General features: G+C 41.0%; 1 protein-coding gene across 2 annotated transcripts in view; it reads left to right on the top strand.

The window, feature by feature from the left end:
* Nucleotides 1–15,043, top strand: part of Trip4 (thyroid hormone receptor interactor 4) — a 56,536-nt gene that overhangs the window by 25,881 nt on the left and 15,612 nt on the right. For both annotated transcript variants that reach the window (XM_055597680.1, XM_055597673.1), the window contains exons 11-13: nucleotides 1,886–2,073; nucleotides 5,727–5,851; nucleotides 8,513–8,604. In XM_055597680.1, coding sequence (XP_055453655.1) covers nucleotides 1,886–2,073; nucleotides 5,727–5,851; nucleotides 8,513–8,604 — 405 coding nt within the window. The remainder of the gene's footprint in view (nucleotides 1–1,885; nucleotides 2,074–5,726; nucleotides 5,852–8,512; nucleotides 8,605–15,043) is intronic.

Here is a 15,043-nt window from a genome sequence, read left to right as displayed (position 1 = left end):
ATAGATAGATAGATAGATAGATAGATAGATAGATAGATAGATAGATATTCAGTAATAGAGTAATAGAGTGCTTGACTATCTATGAGGTCCTGGGTTTAATCTCCAGCGCTGGGTTAGGGGAAAGTATCTTGGAGCCATTGGTCTTCTTGCTTTGAAAGAAGCATTAGCCATCTTTCTTTATTGCCACAACTTGTTAGTCTCCTACAATTGCCTGCATCTTCTAATTGAATTGAATACCTGTGATTCTCTGTTCCCTTTTATAGGGTTAAGAGCACTGTCTGCTCTTCCAGAGGTTCTTGAGTTCAATTCCCAGCAACCACAAGGGAGCTCACAACTATCTATAATGAGATCTGGTACCCTTTGGTAAACCCTGTTTACAGTAGTGTTTCACCTTCTCTTTTAGGGTGCAAGTTGTTCATTTCAGAGTAATAGAATATTTTGTTCGATCAATAGTCAGAACTGCTACTCCAACACCCTCTTTCTCTCGCTCTGTTTTTTTTTTTTTTTTTTTTTTTTTTTTTTCTGTGTAGCCCTGGCTATCCTGTCCTGGAACTCACTCTGTAGGCCAGGTTGGACTCGAACTCAAGGATCCACCTGCCTCTGCCTCCCAGTGCTGGGATTAAAGGCGTGTGCCACCACTGCCTGTTTAGCTTTCTGTAGTACCAATATGAGACTCTGAAGTATGACATGAAGAATTATAGACTAAAATGTTGAACCCATCTTGGAAAATTATCCAGAATCAAACATAGATCATTAAGAGGTATAAAGTGGAAATAATTATAACTCTTTTGTCTTAGTCATTATGCTTTATCTAGAAGAAGGTAGCATTGTAGAGAGTTCAGCATTGTATTTATCCTTTAGGTTGGGACATTTTGGGCTGGAATGATAGTTCAGGAGATAAAGGTGCTTGTCTTCAAGCCTGATGGCATGAGAACATCTACTTCCATAGCTTATCCTATGACTTCCATGTGGGTGCTGTGGTATGCATGCCCCACTCCATCCCCAAAATGAATGAATGAAATGTAATTTTAAAAACAAAACAACAGCAGCAAAAAACAATGAACTAGATGTGGTGGTTCAGCCTTTTTTCTTAGTGCTTCAGTTAGCATGTCTCTTAGTTCAAGGCCAACCTGTATTTTCCAGGTCAGGTAGAGTTGCATAGTGAGATTCTATTTTAAAAAACAAACAAAATGATGCAACATTGTAGCCATGTGTGGGACTCCTCTAAGAATTTATAACATTTCAACTCTTTTTGATCTTGTTTTAAAGATGGGATAATTTTTCTTTTTTTAAGATTTATTTATTATGTATACAATGTTCTATCTGCATGTACACTTGCATGCCAGAAGAGGGCACCAGATCTCATAGATGGTTGTGAGCTACCATGTAGTTGCTGGAAATTGCATTTAGGACTTCTGGAAGAGCAGCCAGTATTTTAACCTCTGAGCCATCTCTCCAGGCCCCCGAGGTAATTTTTTCTTAAAAACAAAAACAAAAAAAAAGGCCAGCCAGTGATGGCTCATGGCTTTTATCCCAGCATTTGGGAGGCAGAAAAAGGAGGATCTCTGTGAGTTTGAGACCAGCCTGGTCACAAAGTGAGTTCCAGGACAGCCAGGGCTACACAGAGAAGCTGTCTTGAAAGAAACAAACAAAAGCTTCCCGAACAATGGCATAAACTTGTAATCTGAGCACTTGGGAGGTGGTAGCAAGACAGTCAGGAATTCACAGTCTCTGCTGCATACTGAGTTCAAGGCATGAAATCTTTTCTCAAAAAAAAAACTCATGTGATTTCTTTTTACCAGCATAATTGTTTTGGTTCACCTTCCCCAGATTCTTCCCTTGTCAGCAGAACTGTTTGTGTTTTGTTGTGTTCTGTCTTGTGCAGTGGGTAGACAACACTGGTTCAGCTCCTCAGAAGAAGACTTCACTCTCAGCAGGACCAAGACTAGCGCTCAGCTTACATCAACACCAGCTGCGAATCCAGGACCAGGAATTCCAGGAAGGCTTTGATGGCGGCTGGTGTCTCTCTATGCATCAGCCCTGGGCTTCCCTGCTTGTCAGAGGGATTAAAAGGTAAAAATTGATAGTCAAGGTCTTAGAGTGATACACATTTGAGTTAGAATTATCATTGATGCTTATTAGTACCTGTCTACTGATGACTTCTATTATTCAGTGCATATTAGCTTTAAACAGGGCCAAGTATGGTGACACAGACTTGTAATCAAAGCATTTAAGAGGCAGAGACAGGAGGATTGTGAGTTATGGTCCAGCCTAACGTACATTAGCAAAATCTATGCTAATAAAGAAAAGAGAGCTGGAAAGATGGCTCAGCTGGCAAAGGCACTTGCGACATAAGCCTGATGGCTTGAGTTCAATAAGGAGAGAAGCAGCTCCTAAAAGTTATCCTCTAACCTTCACACCTGCACCAATGCTGTGCTTACTTACACTTGACATACTCACAGACATATATGCAATAATAAGAAAATACAATTTAAAATATACACACATATAAAAACTTACTTGGGGATAGAGAGGTGGCTCAGCAGTTAAGAGTACTTCTTGCCCTTGTAAAGCACCTAGGTTTGGTTCCTAGCACCCACATGGTGGCTTGCAGCTATCCATAACTCCAGTTATCGGGGTATTTGATGCCTTCTTCTGGCTTCTGCAGCACCAGGCACATTAGCACACATATATCATGCACACACATAGAGTGAAATAAATATGTTTTTAAAAACTGATGATAGGTTCTTTTTTTGTTTGTTGGTTGGTTGGTTGGTTGGTTTTGTTTTAGTTTTTTTTTTCAGTTTTGGTTTTTAAGACTTGTTTTGTTTTAATTAAATTTTGAAAGTTCAGTCAACTTTTTTTTTTTTTTTTTGGCTGAATAGCTTTAGAAACAAATGGATGTATGATGACACATACCTCTGATCTCACCTATTTAGGAGTCTGAGGAGGGTAACTCAGTGAGATCCCTTCTCAGAACGATTAGTAAAATCAAGGGCTGGAGTATAGCTTAGTGATAGGATGCTTGCATAATGTCTAGAAGATCCTGGATTAACCCTTAGTACGCCAAAGAGAAAAAGGGACAAGATTATATGCTCACCAGAAAGCCAGAATACCAGTGTTTTTATTTTTGAAAGAAAGTCTATTGGAAAAACTCTTGGCTTTATTTTTAATATATTGTTCAGCAATCTTCATACTTTGGTCTTATTTGTAATTTGAAGCTTTGTTTGGTGAACCCAGAGCCTTACACAATATAGGAAAGTCTTCTCCTGTTGCCCTGCACCCCAGGATCATCTGTTGTTGTTGGGTTTTGTTTGTTGTGATTTTTTCTTTTTTTTTCTAGTGCTAGGTATGAAATTCAAGGGCTTGTCCATGCTAGGTAAGCCCAGGACCACTGAATACATTCCTGGTCCAGGCAGTCTTTGAGGAAGTCTCTCTATGTAGCCCAGACTGGCCTCAAACTTGCCAAAATCCTTCTTTTGCCCCCGAGAGCGGAATTGTAAACATGTACCACCACACCACAGTCCATGGTTTATTGTGTTTCTTCTTAATTCATATTTTAAACTCTCCTTTTCTTCACTTGGATACATGGAAATGTAAGATTGTAAAATGAACAAAGAGAAGTAGAAAGAGATCATATATAATTTCACTACCTAGAAACAGTTATTAGCTGCCATTCATTAGTGCTTTGGAATCTTTCTTTCTTTCTTTTTCTTTTGAGACACAGTTTCTCTATTGAACCCTAGCTGTCCTGGAACTTACTGCTGTGCAGACCAGGCTGGTCTCAAACTCCCAATTCACAGAGCACCACCTGCCTTTGCCTCCCGAGTGCTAGGATTAAAGGTATGTGCCGCTGTGTCTGGCTTGACACGGTTATTTCTATTGTTTCTCCTATATGAATTATTACGAGAGAGATTGTTTCATATATTTTGCTTGGGTTTTTCATTTTACTTATCATAACACTACATGCTCATTTTTCTCTTCCTTTTATCTCCTAGAATTTTATATGCCTAAGAAACAACACACATACTACACATACACACACACAGAGATCCTTTTTTAAAAATAGAATTTTAGTTTCTAAAGGAATAGCTGTGTAGCCCAGGCTGGTACTAACTTTACAGATGACAAATGCAGACATAAACTAGTTGCTCTAAATTACAAAACTAGACTTGAGGTTTTCCAAGTGTTCATGTACTCTCCTGTTAAGGCTTTAGTTATTACTCTACTTTGTGGAAAGAAAATGTTTTAAAATTTAGACTTAGTCCTTTGCACCACACAGGTTTTGCTATTAGCTGTCATTTCTCTCCTTTACTTACTGAGGTGTAGCAGGCATTTTCTCCCAACAAAGGTCATGCTTTCTTGCTTTGGCTCTGTTGCTTCATATCCATGTGTGCAGTGCTGTCAGTGCAGAGAAACATGAATCTGCTTCTCTTCAAGGACAGTCAGGGCTTCTGTGTCTGTTGTCATTCGCTTCACATTTGCTTTCTCCCTTTTCCAAAGTAGGAGATGAAACAGCATAACCTTCTCAGCTCCTGGAGTCAAAGTACTTTCATTTCTCCCCTCTTCAGGTTCTGTGTTAGTCATCTTTGCTCACAGTAATGAACAGGATGAATAGCACAATCATTGACCCTCAGGAATCAGTGGGTGATTCTTTTACACCTAGGGGACCATTTTTTCCCAGCAACTCTTCAGGTTATTTGGCCAGAGGGAAAAACATACATTTGTTTATTCCCCATAATAATTACTGACAGTGTATCTGACACTTTTAATTCATCTATATCAGGAAACTAAGAATATAAAAAACTCGTAGCCCTGTTTTCTGTTATAAGAATGAGATTGGGGTAAAGGCACTTGTTACCAAGTTTGATAAACTGAGAATGATTCCCAGAGACTACATGGTAGAAGAAGAGAACCAGCTCTCAAAAGGTTTCCTCTGACCTCCATTTGCATATACATTTACACTTATGCACTTAAGTAAATAATTAAATGTCTGTACAAAAAAAAAAATGGTCTGTAGAGATGGTTTAGTGCTTAAGAGCCCTGGCTGTACTTTTAGATGACTCAAGATAGGGTCGCAGAACAAATGTCAGATGGCTCAGAACCCTCTGTTGTATCTGGCACCTTCTTTTGGGCTCTGAGAACATATGTGCCATATACACACATATACATATACACATAGTGTCTAGGGTCTCACTAAATATGCCTACCTAATTTGGAACTCCCTATGTAGACTAGGCTAGCCTTGAACTCACCTGCTTCTGCCTCTCTACTGGGGTTAATGGTGTCTGCCACCACACCTGGCCCCTGACAATATAACCAACTCTTGCAAGTTATCCTCTAGACTACGTAGAAATGCCATGTGTCATATGTGTCCTCCTACAAATAAATAAATGTAATAATTACAAACATATGGTATAGAAGTGCCAAAACAAGTGACAGTGACAGTTCTGAGTTATAGAGATCAGGTGGCAAGTAGGAGTTGAGAGAAATGACTGATGATGGTGATGACAGGAGAGGTCAGCTGACAGCGTTCAATTCAACTTTAAGGGAAGGGTATTGTGGGAGAAGTATTGCTCCCCCAAAAAAAAAAGCCTCTTGATGAGTTACAGTCTTTAGATCTCTTGGTCCAGTTAGATAATTTGCTGTAGGATTTGCTGTATGTTATGAGATCTTCAAGGAACCTAGAATTTAGATCTTTCCCATTGGTTTTGTATTTGTTTAAGGGTGGAGGGCAGATCCTGGTATACTCCTCACAGAGGAAGACTTTGGATAGCAGCCACAGGCAAAAAACCTTCCCCTCAAGAAGTCTCAGAACTCCAGGCTACCTATCGTCTTCTTCGTGGAAAAGGTAATAACACATACATACTTGGTTTTCAATTTCAGTTTGTGCAGAGAAGCCCTTAGTGCTCATCTTCTTCTGTTTCCTTCTTCCTTTGGCTTTCTTGTATTAAAGAGACTTTTAAACTTTACATTAATTTGATTTTGAGACAGGGTCTCTCTGTCTAGCCCAGCTGCCCTGGAACGCAGTATGTAGTTGAAGCTAACCTCAAACTCAAGGCAGGTTTTTTTTTGCGTCAGCCTCCCAAATGATAGGCTAAGACTATTGGTGTTGAGTAACAAGTAACAAGTCATAGGTGACTGTTCAAAGCATTAGGTTCTCTGAAAATGCAAGGCTGAGCATGTTGGGACATAGCTTTAATACCAGCGTGTGGGAGGGAGAGGCAGGTAGAGTTAAGTTTGAGGCCTGTCTGATCCTCATAATGGATTCCAGGCTAGCCAGAGCTACATAGTGAGAACATGTGGCAAAGATTATGAGTTTTGTCTGCTTGTTGTGTGCACACTATGTGTGTTCAGTGCCTATGGAGGCAAAAGAGGGTGTTGGAGCCCCTCAAGCTAAGTATTATAGATAGATGGTTGTGAGCTACCATGTGGGTGCTAGGAAATGAGAACTCAGGTCCTCAGGAGAAGCAGCCAGTGCTCTTAACTGCTTAATGGGAATTTTTTAAAAAACATTTATTATGTATGCACTGTCTGCCTGCATGTCAGAAGAGGGCACCAGATCTCATTATAGATGGTTATGAGCCACCATGTTGTTGCTGGGAATTGAACTCAGAACCTCTGGAAAAGCAACCAGTGCTCTTAAACTCTGAGCCATCTCTCCAGCCCCTAGGACTTTTTATTTTATTATTTTATTTGAAACAGGGTCTTATGTGTACTGTGGTTGGTTTAGAACTTGATATGTAGTCCAGTCAGGCCTCCAACACACACAGATCCACCTGCTCTTGCCTTTTAAGTGCTGAGATTAAAGGCAAGCACCACCACACCCAGCCAACCAACTAATCTTAATTGTGTAACATGAGAAAATCTTCATCTAATTATTGAGGATGTAAAGTAAGTTACTCCTCTACTCTCTGGGATCTCAGATGGGGAAAAGTAAGAAAAAAGCTGGGCACCCAGAGGTGCATGCCTTTAATCACAGCACTCAGGGAGGCAGAGGCAGGCTGATCACTGTGAGTTCCAGGCCAGCCTGGTCTACAAACTGAGCCCAGGGTAGCCAGGGCTACATAGAGAAACCATGTCTCCAAAAAACAAACAAACAAAGAATTTGAGAGACTGGAGAGATGGCTCGCTGGTTAAGAACACTTGTCCTTACAGAGTACCCAGCTTCAGTGCCTGAGCTGGGCAGCTCGCAAGTGCCTGGGACTCCAGCTCTGGTGGGATCAGACACCTCTGGCCAAGATGGGCACCTGCTTTCATGTACCTATAGCTAGATACATACATATAATTAAGATTAAAAAAATATATTAAAACAACTCAAAATTTCCAACCTTTGTATTTTCTCCTATTTTGATCCATATAATTTGAAGACAAAGGAAAAGATAATCAAGAACCACCTTAGAAAGTGTGTAAGAAACCAAGCTGATGCAGTCACTAGGAGTCAAAATATATAGTTCCTTAAAAATCATTTCTGAACTGGCAGTGGTGATGCACTTCCCAGGGCATGGGAGGCAAAGGCAGGCAGATCTCTGAGTTAGAGGCCAGCCTGGTCTACACAGCTAGATCCAGGACAGCCATGCTTACACAGGGAAATCCTGTCTCACAAAACAAAACAAAACCCCATGTTTATGTTTATGTTTTGGTGGCTATGACTGGCTTCATTTAAACTTAGTTTTCTAACATTTATTCTTCTTTTGTTTTATCACACTTTTATGTTTGGTTTTTCTCATCACATATAGCTGCTTTACATTTCTTTCTTTTTTTCTTCTAAAACACTGTACCTCCTGTTCTAGTTTTATTTCTTTGGCTGTGATAAAATTCTCCAACCCAAACCAACTTAGAGAAGAAAGGGTTTGTTTTAGCTCATAATACCAGGTTTCAGCCCATTATTTTAGGGACGTCACTGTGGCAAGAGCTTGAAGCAAGTCCTCCATCACATCCCGGGGCAAGAGCAGAGAGCCCGGTGCTCAGCTGGCTGTTCCTCAGTTCATTTGTCTGCTCTCACGCAATTCGGGATCCTCCTGAGAGAATAGTGCTGCTGCTTGTAGTGGGCTAGGTCTCCTACATCAGTTACCTTGTAAGACACCCCCCCCCCCCCACCGTACACATGCCACACACATCCCCACAGGCCAACCTACTGGTGACATCTCTCATTGAGATTCTTCCTATGTAATTGTAGGTTAGGTTGAGAGTTAAAGCTAAGCATCACACCCCCAAACTCTAATCCTATCCGGCTTTGAGTACATTAGAATTAATTTGTTTGGAATTAACTTGTAGATTCCTTAAACCTTGAGGGTAAATGGAAGGTTTTCCATAGTAAAAGTTTAGCATGTGGATGGTAAATTCAGCTAGTCACTCGCTAGGTTTTTGCTAAAATACAAGCAGTTGTGTCATATAAAAAATTTCACTGTTTTCCTTTGCTTGTACAAACAAATGGTGAAATTGAAAACAGATTCCCCAGTTCCAGGGTTACGAAGAAGACATTTATCCAATCTTTTTGTTTTCTATTCAGATGTGCAATTTCCAAATGATTATCCTTCAGGTTGTCTTCTGGGCTGTGTAGACCTAATTGATTGCTTGTCTCAGAAGCAATTTCAGGAGCAGGTAAGTATTGAGTCTTTCTTGTGTATAGATGCTTGCTTGCTGTTGTAACAGGTGCTAGATCCTCCTGACTGAAGACAGGTGATAGTAATCTAGACATGAGGAGAAAGGACTCTCTCGGACAGACTCGTGACAGCTCAGGCTCCTTCAACTCAGTCCTACCTCCTCTGCCTCTAAGGAGAGGCTTGTGTTGTATACTTCTGTTTTGTTTTGAGTGGAGTCCCAGGCTGAACTGGAACTTACATACAGCCCTTGGAGGGAGAATAGGGATATGTCAGAAACAGAAGCATTTGGAGATGGCTTGCCTTCTAGTGTACGGGGAAGCAGCACACCTACATTTCTGGGGAGAAACAGTTGTCATCGAAGTCCAGGGGAGGAAGTATAAGGTCCTCATCAACTTTGCGTTTAGTAGGTTGGGCCTGACAGAGCACACCTAGCAGAGGCAGGCAGATCTCTCTCAGTTGGAGGCCAGCCTGGTCTACATAGCAAGTTCCCGACCTGCCAGGGCTACAAAACAAAGCACAACAAAAATGTTTGCTTTTTTTAAAAGTGAAGAAACCCTAAAATACTACTTTTTGTTTTGATTGGATGGTGAGTATGGATAATGTGTTTTGGCTTTTTCTGAAACATTTCTTCTAGACCATTGAACTCAAGATAAGCAAGTGTGTTTGACTGTGGTTTTGATTTGTGCCATGTTGAGGGGTATGTGTGCACAAGTGAACATATATATGTATTAAATTTCTTAAAAAATCATTAAATTGACATGACTCAAGCATGTTTTGAACAGTAGGGGGCGCCAAAGAACCTTATCATTAGCAACTGCCTCAAATGTACAGTACATTTGGGGCTGTCAGGACTCCAAAACAACCAAATCCATCCTTGAAAGCAGAAAGTCTCACAGGTGGCACTGTTTCCCTGATCTTTGAGCAGTTAATTTAAGTAATAGGGCTTATAACTACTGTGCATAAAAACGTACTTCAACCTAATTTTGCTCAGTATATTCATTTTTCCAGATGTTTGCCTTCTTTTTCTTTCTTGCTATATTGGATGAACCCAGGGCTTCATGCATTCTGGTCAAAGGGTCAAATACTCCAACACTGAGCTATATCCCAGCCTCCCAAGTCTGTCTGTCTGTGTTTTCTTTCTTCCTTTCTTTTTCAAGGCAGGGTCTTACTATGTAGCTCTGGCTGTCCTGGAACTCAGTCTGTAGACCCAGCTGGCCTTGAACTCACAGAAATTCACTTGCCTCTGCCTCCTGAGTTCTGGGGTTACAGTCATATGCTGTTACATCTGGGTCCCGAATGGTTTTTGTTTTAATTTACTGTTTGTAGCCACCTGACTTCATCAGTGCTTCCCTTGCAGATTTTAGCCAGCAGGTTTGATTTTTTTTTTTTTTTTAATTCCTTCAAGACAGAGATTTTCTGTGTAGCTTGGCTGTCCTGGGCTAGTTTTGTAGACCAGACTGTCCTCAAATTCATAGAGCTATATATCTGCCTCTGACTTCCCAAGTGCTGGGATTACAGGCATGCACCACTGTGCCCAGCTGGCCAGTGATCCTCAAAAATTTCTTTGTATTTTTGTCATTTTGTTTTTATTTTGGCTTGATTTTGCCTTTGGATTTGATTTTGAGACACAGGGTGGTCTTGAACTTGCAGTCTTCTTGCTTCAACTTTACAAGTACTAGGATAATTGTTTCTAGAGATGGGTATTTATTTTTATTTTATTTTATTTTTTATTTATGAGTGTTTTGCCTACTTGTATGCCTGTGCACCAGATACAGGCAGTGGCCACAGAAGAGGGCATCGGATACAGGGATCCAAATTGAAATTGTGGACTGCCAAATGGGCACTAGGAACCGAACCTGGGTCCTCTTGAAGACCATCCAGTGTTCTGAACCATCTCTCCAGCTGCCAAGTGCTGGGATTATAAAGCCACCAGCATACCTAGCCTGTCCTGCATTTTGGTTGTTCTGTTTTCTTCTCTTCTTAAGAAAGGGTCTGATATGTGCTACCAAACCTATGCTATGTCTTTTTTGTTTGTTTGTTTTCCTTCTTTCAAAGTTTCTTTACTTACTTACTTACTTACTTATTTATTATGTATACAGTGTTCTGTCTGCATTATGCCTGAACACCAGAAAAGGGCACCAGATCTCATTATAGACCGTGAGCCACCATGTAGTTGCTGAGAATTGAACTCAGGACATGTGGAAAAGCAGCCAGTGCTCTTAATCTGTAAGCCATCTCTCCAGCCCCTGTTTGTTTTTCAAGACTGGGTTTATCGGTGTAGCCATGGCTGTTCTGGGGATCAATCTATAGACCAGGCTGGCCTTGAACTCAGAGACTCTCCTGCCTCTGCCTCCCAAGTGCTGGGATTAAAGGTGTGCACCACCATCATGTGACTATGTCTTTTCTTTTTGGTTTGAATTTTAAAAAATTTTCTCTTCTCTTCTCTTCTCTTCTCTTCTCTTCTCTTCTCTTCTCTTCTCTTCTCTTCTCTTCTTTTTCTTTCTGCATCTCTCACAGCCTAGGCTGACCTCAAACTTCTTCTCTAGCTGTAGATGATCTGATCCTCCCACCTGAGCATCCTGGGTACAATTATAGGAATGCCCCCAACATTCCGCACTGTCAGTGATTTTCTTAGGTCTTCCTCCTGGCTCCCTGTCTATCCAGTGCATGCACTCAGGTGTGATAGTTGACTCCTGTTCTTCTCTTCTGCACTTAGTATATAATCTAGGCCTAGACCAAGCCCAGAGACATGGAGGTTTTCATCCCCATGCCCTGGTGCCTATTCTGCTTCCTTTCTACCCAAGGTTTATCTTACTGTCATGCTCTTCCTTTTCTACCATAAAAAGAACTACATTAGTTCTTTTTCCCTTTGCTCTGATACAAAACCTGTCAGAAGCTACCTTAAGGGAGAGAAGATTAATTTGGGATCATGGTTTTAGAGGACATTGTGGGAGAGGCATGGCAGGTAATGTCTAGTTCTTGGTGGTGGGGGCTTGCACCTACTGATTCTCACAGCAGATCAAGAAGCAGAGAGAGAAGGACCACAGTTAGGGCCATAACCCCCAGAGGCCCACCTTCACTGATCCATCTTCATCTTCCAGGGCCCCACAACCTCCCAAAGCAGCACCAGCAACTGGGGACCACATGACCAAACACATGAGCCTAGGACATTTTTAAAATTCAAACCATAACATTGAAAACTATATTCTTAATATAGTATTAAGGGGTATGAGGAAAGTTGCTGTCATTAGAAATCTAATTAAGCTGGTGTGGTGACGCACGCCTTTGTTTTCAGCACTCGGGAGGAAGAGGTACTCAGATCTCTGTGAATTTGAGGCCAGCCTAGTCTACAAAGTGAGTCCAGGACACCCAGGGCTACACAGAGAAACCCTGTCTCAAACAAACAGAAAGAAAGAAAGAAAAAGAAAGACAGAGAGAGAAAAAAAAGAAAGAAAGAAAGAAAGGAAGGAAGAAAGAAGGAAAAGAAATATAATTAACGACGTTTATTTTCCCAAAGATACCCTTCAGGTCTCCTTGAGGTTGGATGTACTGTGTGCTGTATACTGAGGCTGCTGAGAATAGTATGTAGAAACGCCAGAATCCTCCCACATGTTCCATGATGGAGGTCCTGGCAATTCTCTTTATGGATTGCCCTTAAGTATGCCATGGAACATTGAAATCTCATACCCTTTTCTCATGGTCATCAGCTTTTCTGTGACTTTTTCAATATTTTTTGTTTGTTGGTTGGTTTGAGAGTATCGTATGAATATGTTCAGAGTAGATATTAGCCTAATCTTGTTTGTTTTATTTGAGACTATATATCTCTGGCTTCCCTGGAACTCTCTAGCCTGAACTGATAGATATCTGCCTATCTCCCTCTACCGGCCCTCAGGGCTCAGATTAAAAGCATGCACCACCATTCCTCACCTTAATTTTTTTTAATTATGTATATGTAATTTTTAAAAATTATGTATATGGAAATATGGAGGTGTTAGTTATAAAGTTATGAGTTAGAGTTTCCAGGAGTTGAAGTTATAGGTAGTTGTGAGCTACCTAACTTGGGTGCTAGGAGTCAAACTTAGGTCCTCTGGAAAAGCAGGAAGCTCTTTTAACCACTGAGCCATCTCTCCACTCCAGTGGATCTTGGCACTTTGTGTCTGTCTTATGCCCCCACCCCCCCCCCCCCCCCCACTCTCAGTAGAAGAAGTAGGTGCTTCTTTGTTTGGCTTCATATGAATTCTGGGGCTTCAAACTCATGCTTTAGCAACAAGCACTGTACCACTGAGTCAACTCAGTGCTTGTTTGATTTATGTTACTGTGAGTTGAGCCGTGTTCGCCCTGGGCAAGTGCTCTCCTACTATTAGCCTAATTCTTGTTTCTAAATAAATGAGTTCGTATTTTGGGGAAATCACCCTATCCCAGGATTTCACAAAGTACTTCATGTAGGTGTTCCCTGAAATTAGTGCACATCTGGGAAACATCTTTGGATTAAACAAATTTGTTTACCATAGAGTTTCTCAGAGCCTTTAATATCCAAGTATGAATTATGGCTCTGTGAGAGGTAGATAATAGAATACAGTGTTCCTAAACATTCTCCTCCCTGAAGCAGTATTAGTAATCAAACCCAGGACTTGGGCAAACGAGCTAAGTGCTCCACCATGGAGTTACTTCCCTGTCCCTGTACTCATATCCACTGCCTGTGTACACAATACAGAGCTGTAGTCCTAGCATGCACTATTTAGGATGTACATGTTAGGCTTTTCCATCCTCTAGATTCAGCTTATCCAGCAAGAACCATCAGGAAACAGTTTCCATGTCATATCTTCAGCATCTCAACCTCTAGTCATATCAACTAGCTGAGGCACATTTTCCTTGAAAAACTGTAGAACTAATAACCTTTATGTCAGCTGAGACTAACTTCCTTGTGACTAGGAGCACATTCTTCAGCATTCTGTTTCTAACATTTTCCTTCCCCAAAGAAACTTGGTAATTTATTTCTGACCTCACATTCTTGTCCTCTCTTTGATAAATTAAAATATACTAAGCCCTCACTATTTTTGGCATAGTATGATCATTTAGTTCTCTAAAAAGACTAAGAATAGAAAAGATTTGTGTCATAGTACTTTTAAAGTCAAGTGCACTGCACTCTTAAGTGGCCTTTAAAAAGTATGTGCTGAACAGGCTTAAGAACTTGTCTTCTTTTTTATCTTTTAAGGCTAGTTTAGCCAGCATGACTAATTTGTGCCAGAAAAACAAACAAACAAAAAAAGCAACCCCGTACCTCAACCTCCTCTGAGTAAGGGCAGGGGATGAACCTGGACAGGGAAGGAATGTATAGAAAGGGCTGCAGGCTGACAGGGAGCTAGGTAGAGAGCCATCTCCACAGAGCTTCTCATGTATTCCCCTGGAAGGAGCCCCTGCTGTTTGCCAGCGTTTTATCTGCCAGCAGCAGATGTAAGCCCTCAAAACCAGCAGGGAGGATGTTGACTGCAACAATGCATCAAGGCTGTGGTTTGTAACCTCAATAGTGAGGCAGTTAAAACTTTTTTTTTTTTAACAAAGACATTTTGATTGCCAAATCCATAACCATTAGCAGCTGTGGTTATAAGCAGTTCTCTAGTTGAGTTGGTGGCCTTTGTTTTTACAAAGTCTGTGTTGTTTGTACTATTTATATCTCTGCCTTCCAAAGAGATTCAGATTTGTCTGAAACCTCCAAGGTCATTGATTATTCTATTTTCCCCCAATTGAATCCATTCCTCTTGTGCCAGCTTTCTGACCATTAGTCTATTTGATGTTAAAGCTTTTGTAAAAGACCAGATCCTATCTTCAAGGAATTACGCTGAGACAATTCTGCTGGGTCCCTTCATCTAGTAATTGACAACAAGAGTAGAATTGCAGTCCTCTGAGAAGAATTCCACTTCTTCCATATTCTGTAGGAGTATTCTCAGCATCAGATGGTGGTGATGCACCCTTTAATCCAGCACTCAGCAGAAGCAGGTGGGTTTTTGAGTTTGAGGCCAGCCTGGTTTTCAGTCTGGACTACACAGAGATACAAGGTCCGGAAAAACAAAAACAAAAACCCTAAAACAAAAAAACAAAAATCTAACAACCAAAAGACTATCTAAGCAGCGCAGATGTCCCTTTATGTGGAAACTATCAGCTTCTGTCACCAATGGGTCTTCTGAATCTGAGAAGGAACTAGAACATGAAGGAAATAATGTTCAACATTCAAACCAGGCCCTAGCCTTGAAAATGCCAAGTCCCTAAAATCTGTTTTTAAATCTGTAAGGGAAGCAGGGAGTGGTGCTGCATGCCGGTGCTTAGCAATCTGAGGCAGGAAGAGCTACAGAATAAGTTCAGGTCAATGTGGGCTACAGTCTCATAATAACCTGTGTGTGTGTGTGTGTGTGTGTGTGTGTGTGTGTGTGTGTGTGTGT

This window comes from Psammomys obesus, unplaced genomic scaffold (genome assembly GCF_907164565.1).
Source record: "Psammomys obesus unplaced genomic scaffold, mPsaObe1.curated_primary_1811, whole genome shotgun sequence".
In the NCBI taxonomy this organism is placed as follows: Eukaryota; Metazoa; Chordata; class Mammalia; order Rodentia; family Muridae; genus Psammomys; species Psammomys obesus.
This window is presented reverse-complemented; position numbering and strand designations above follow the sequence as displayed.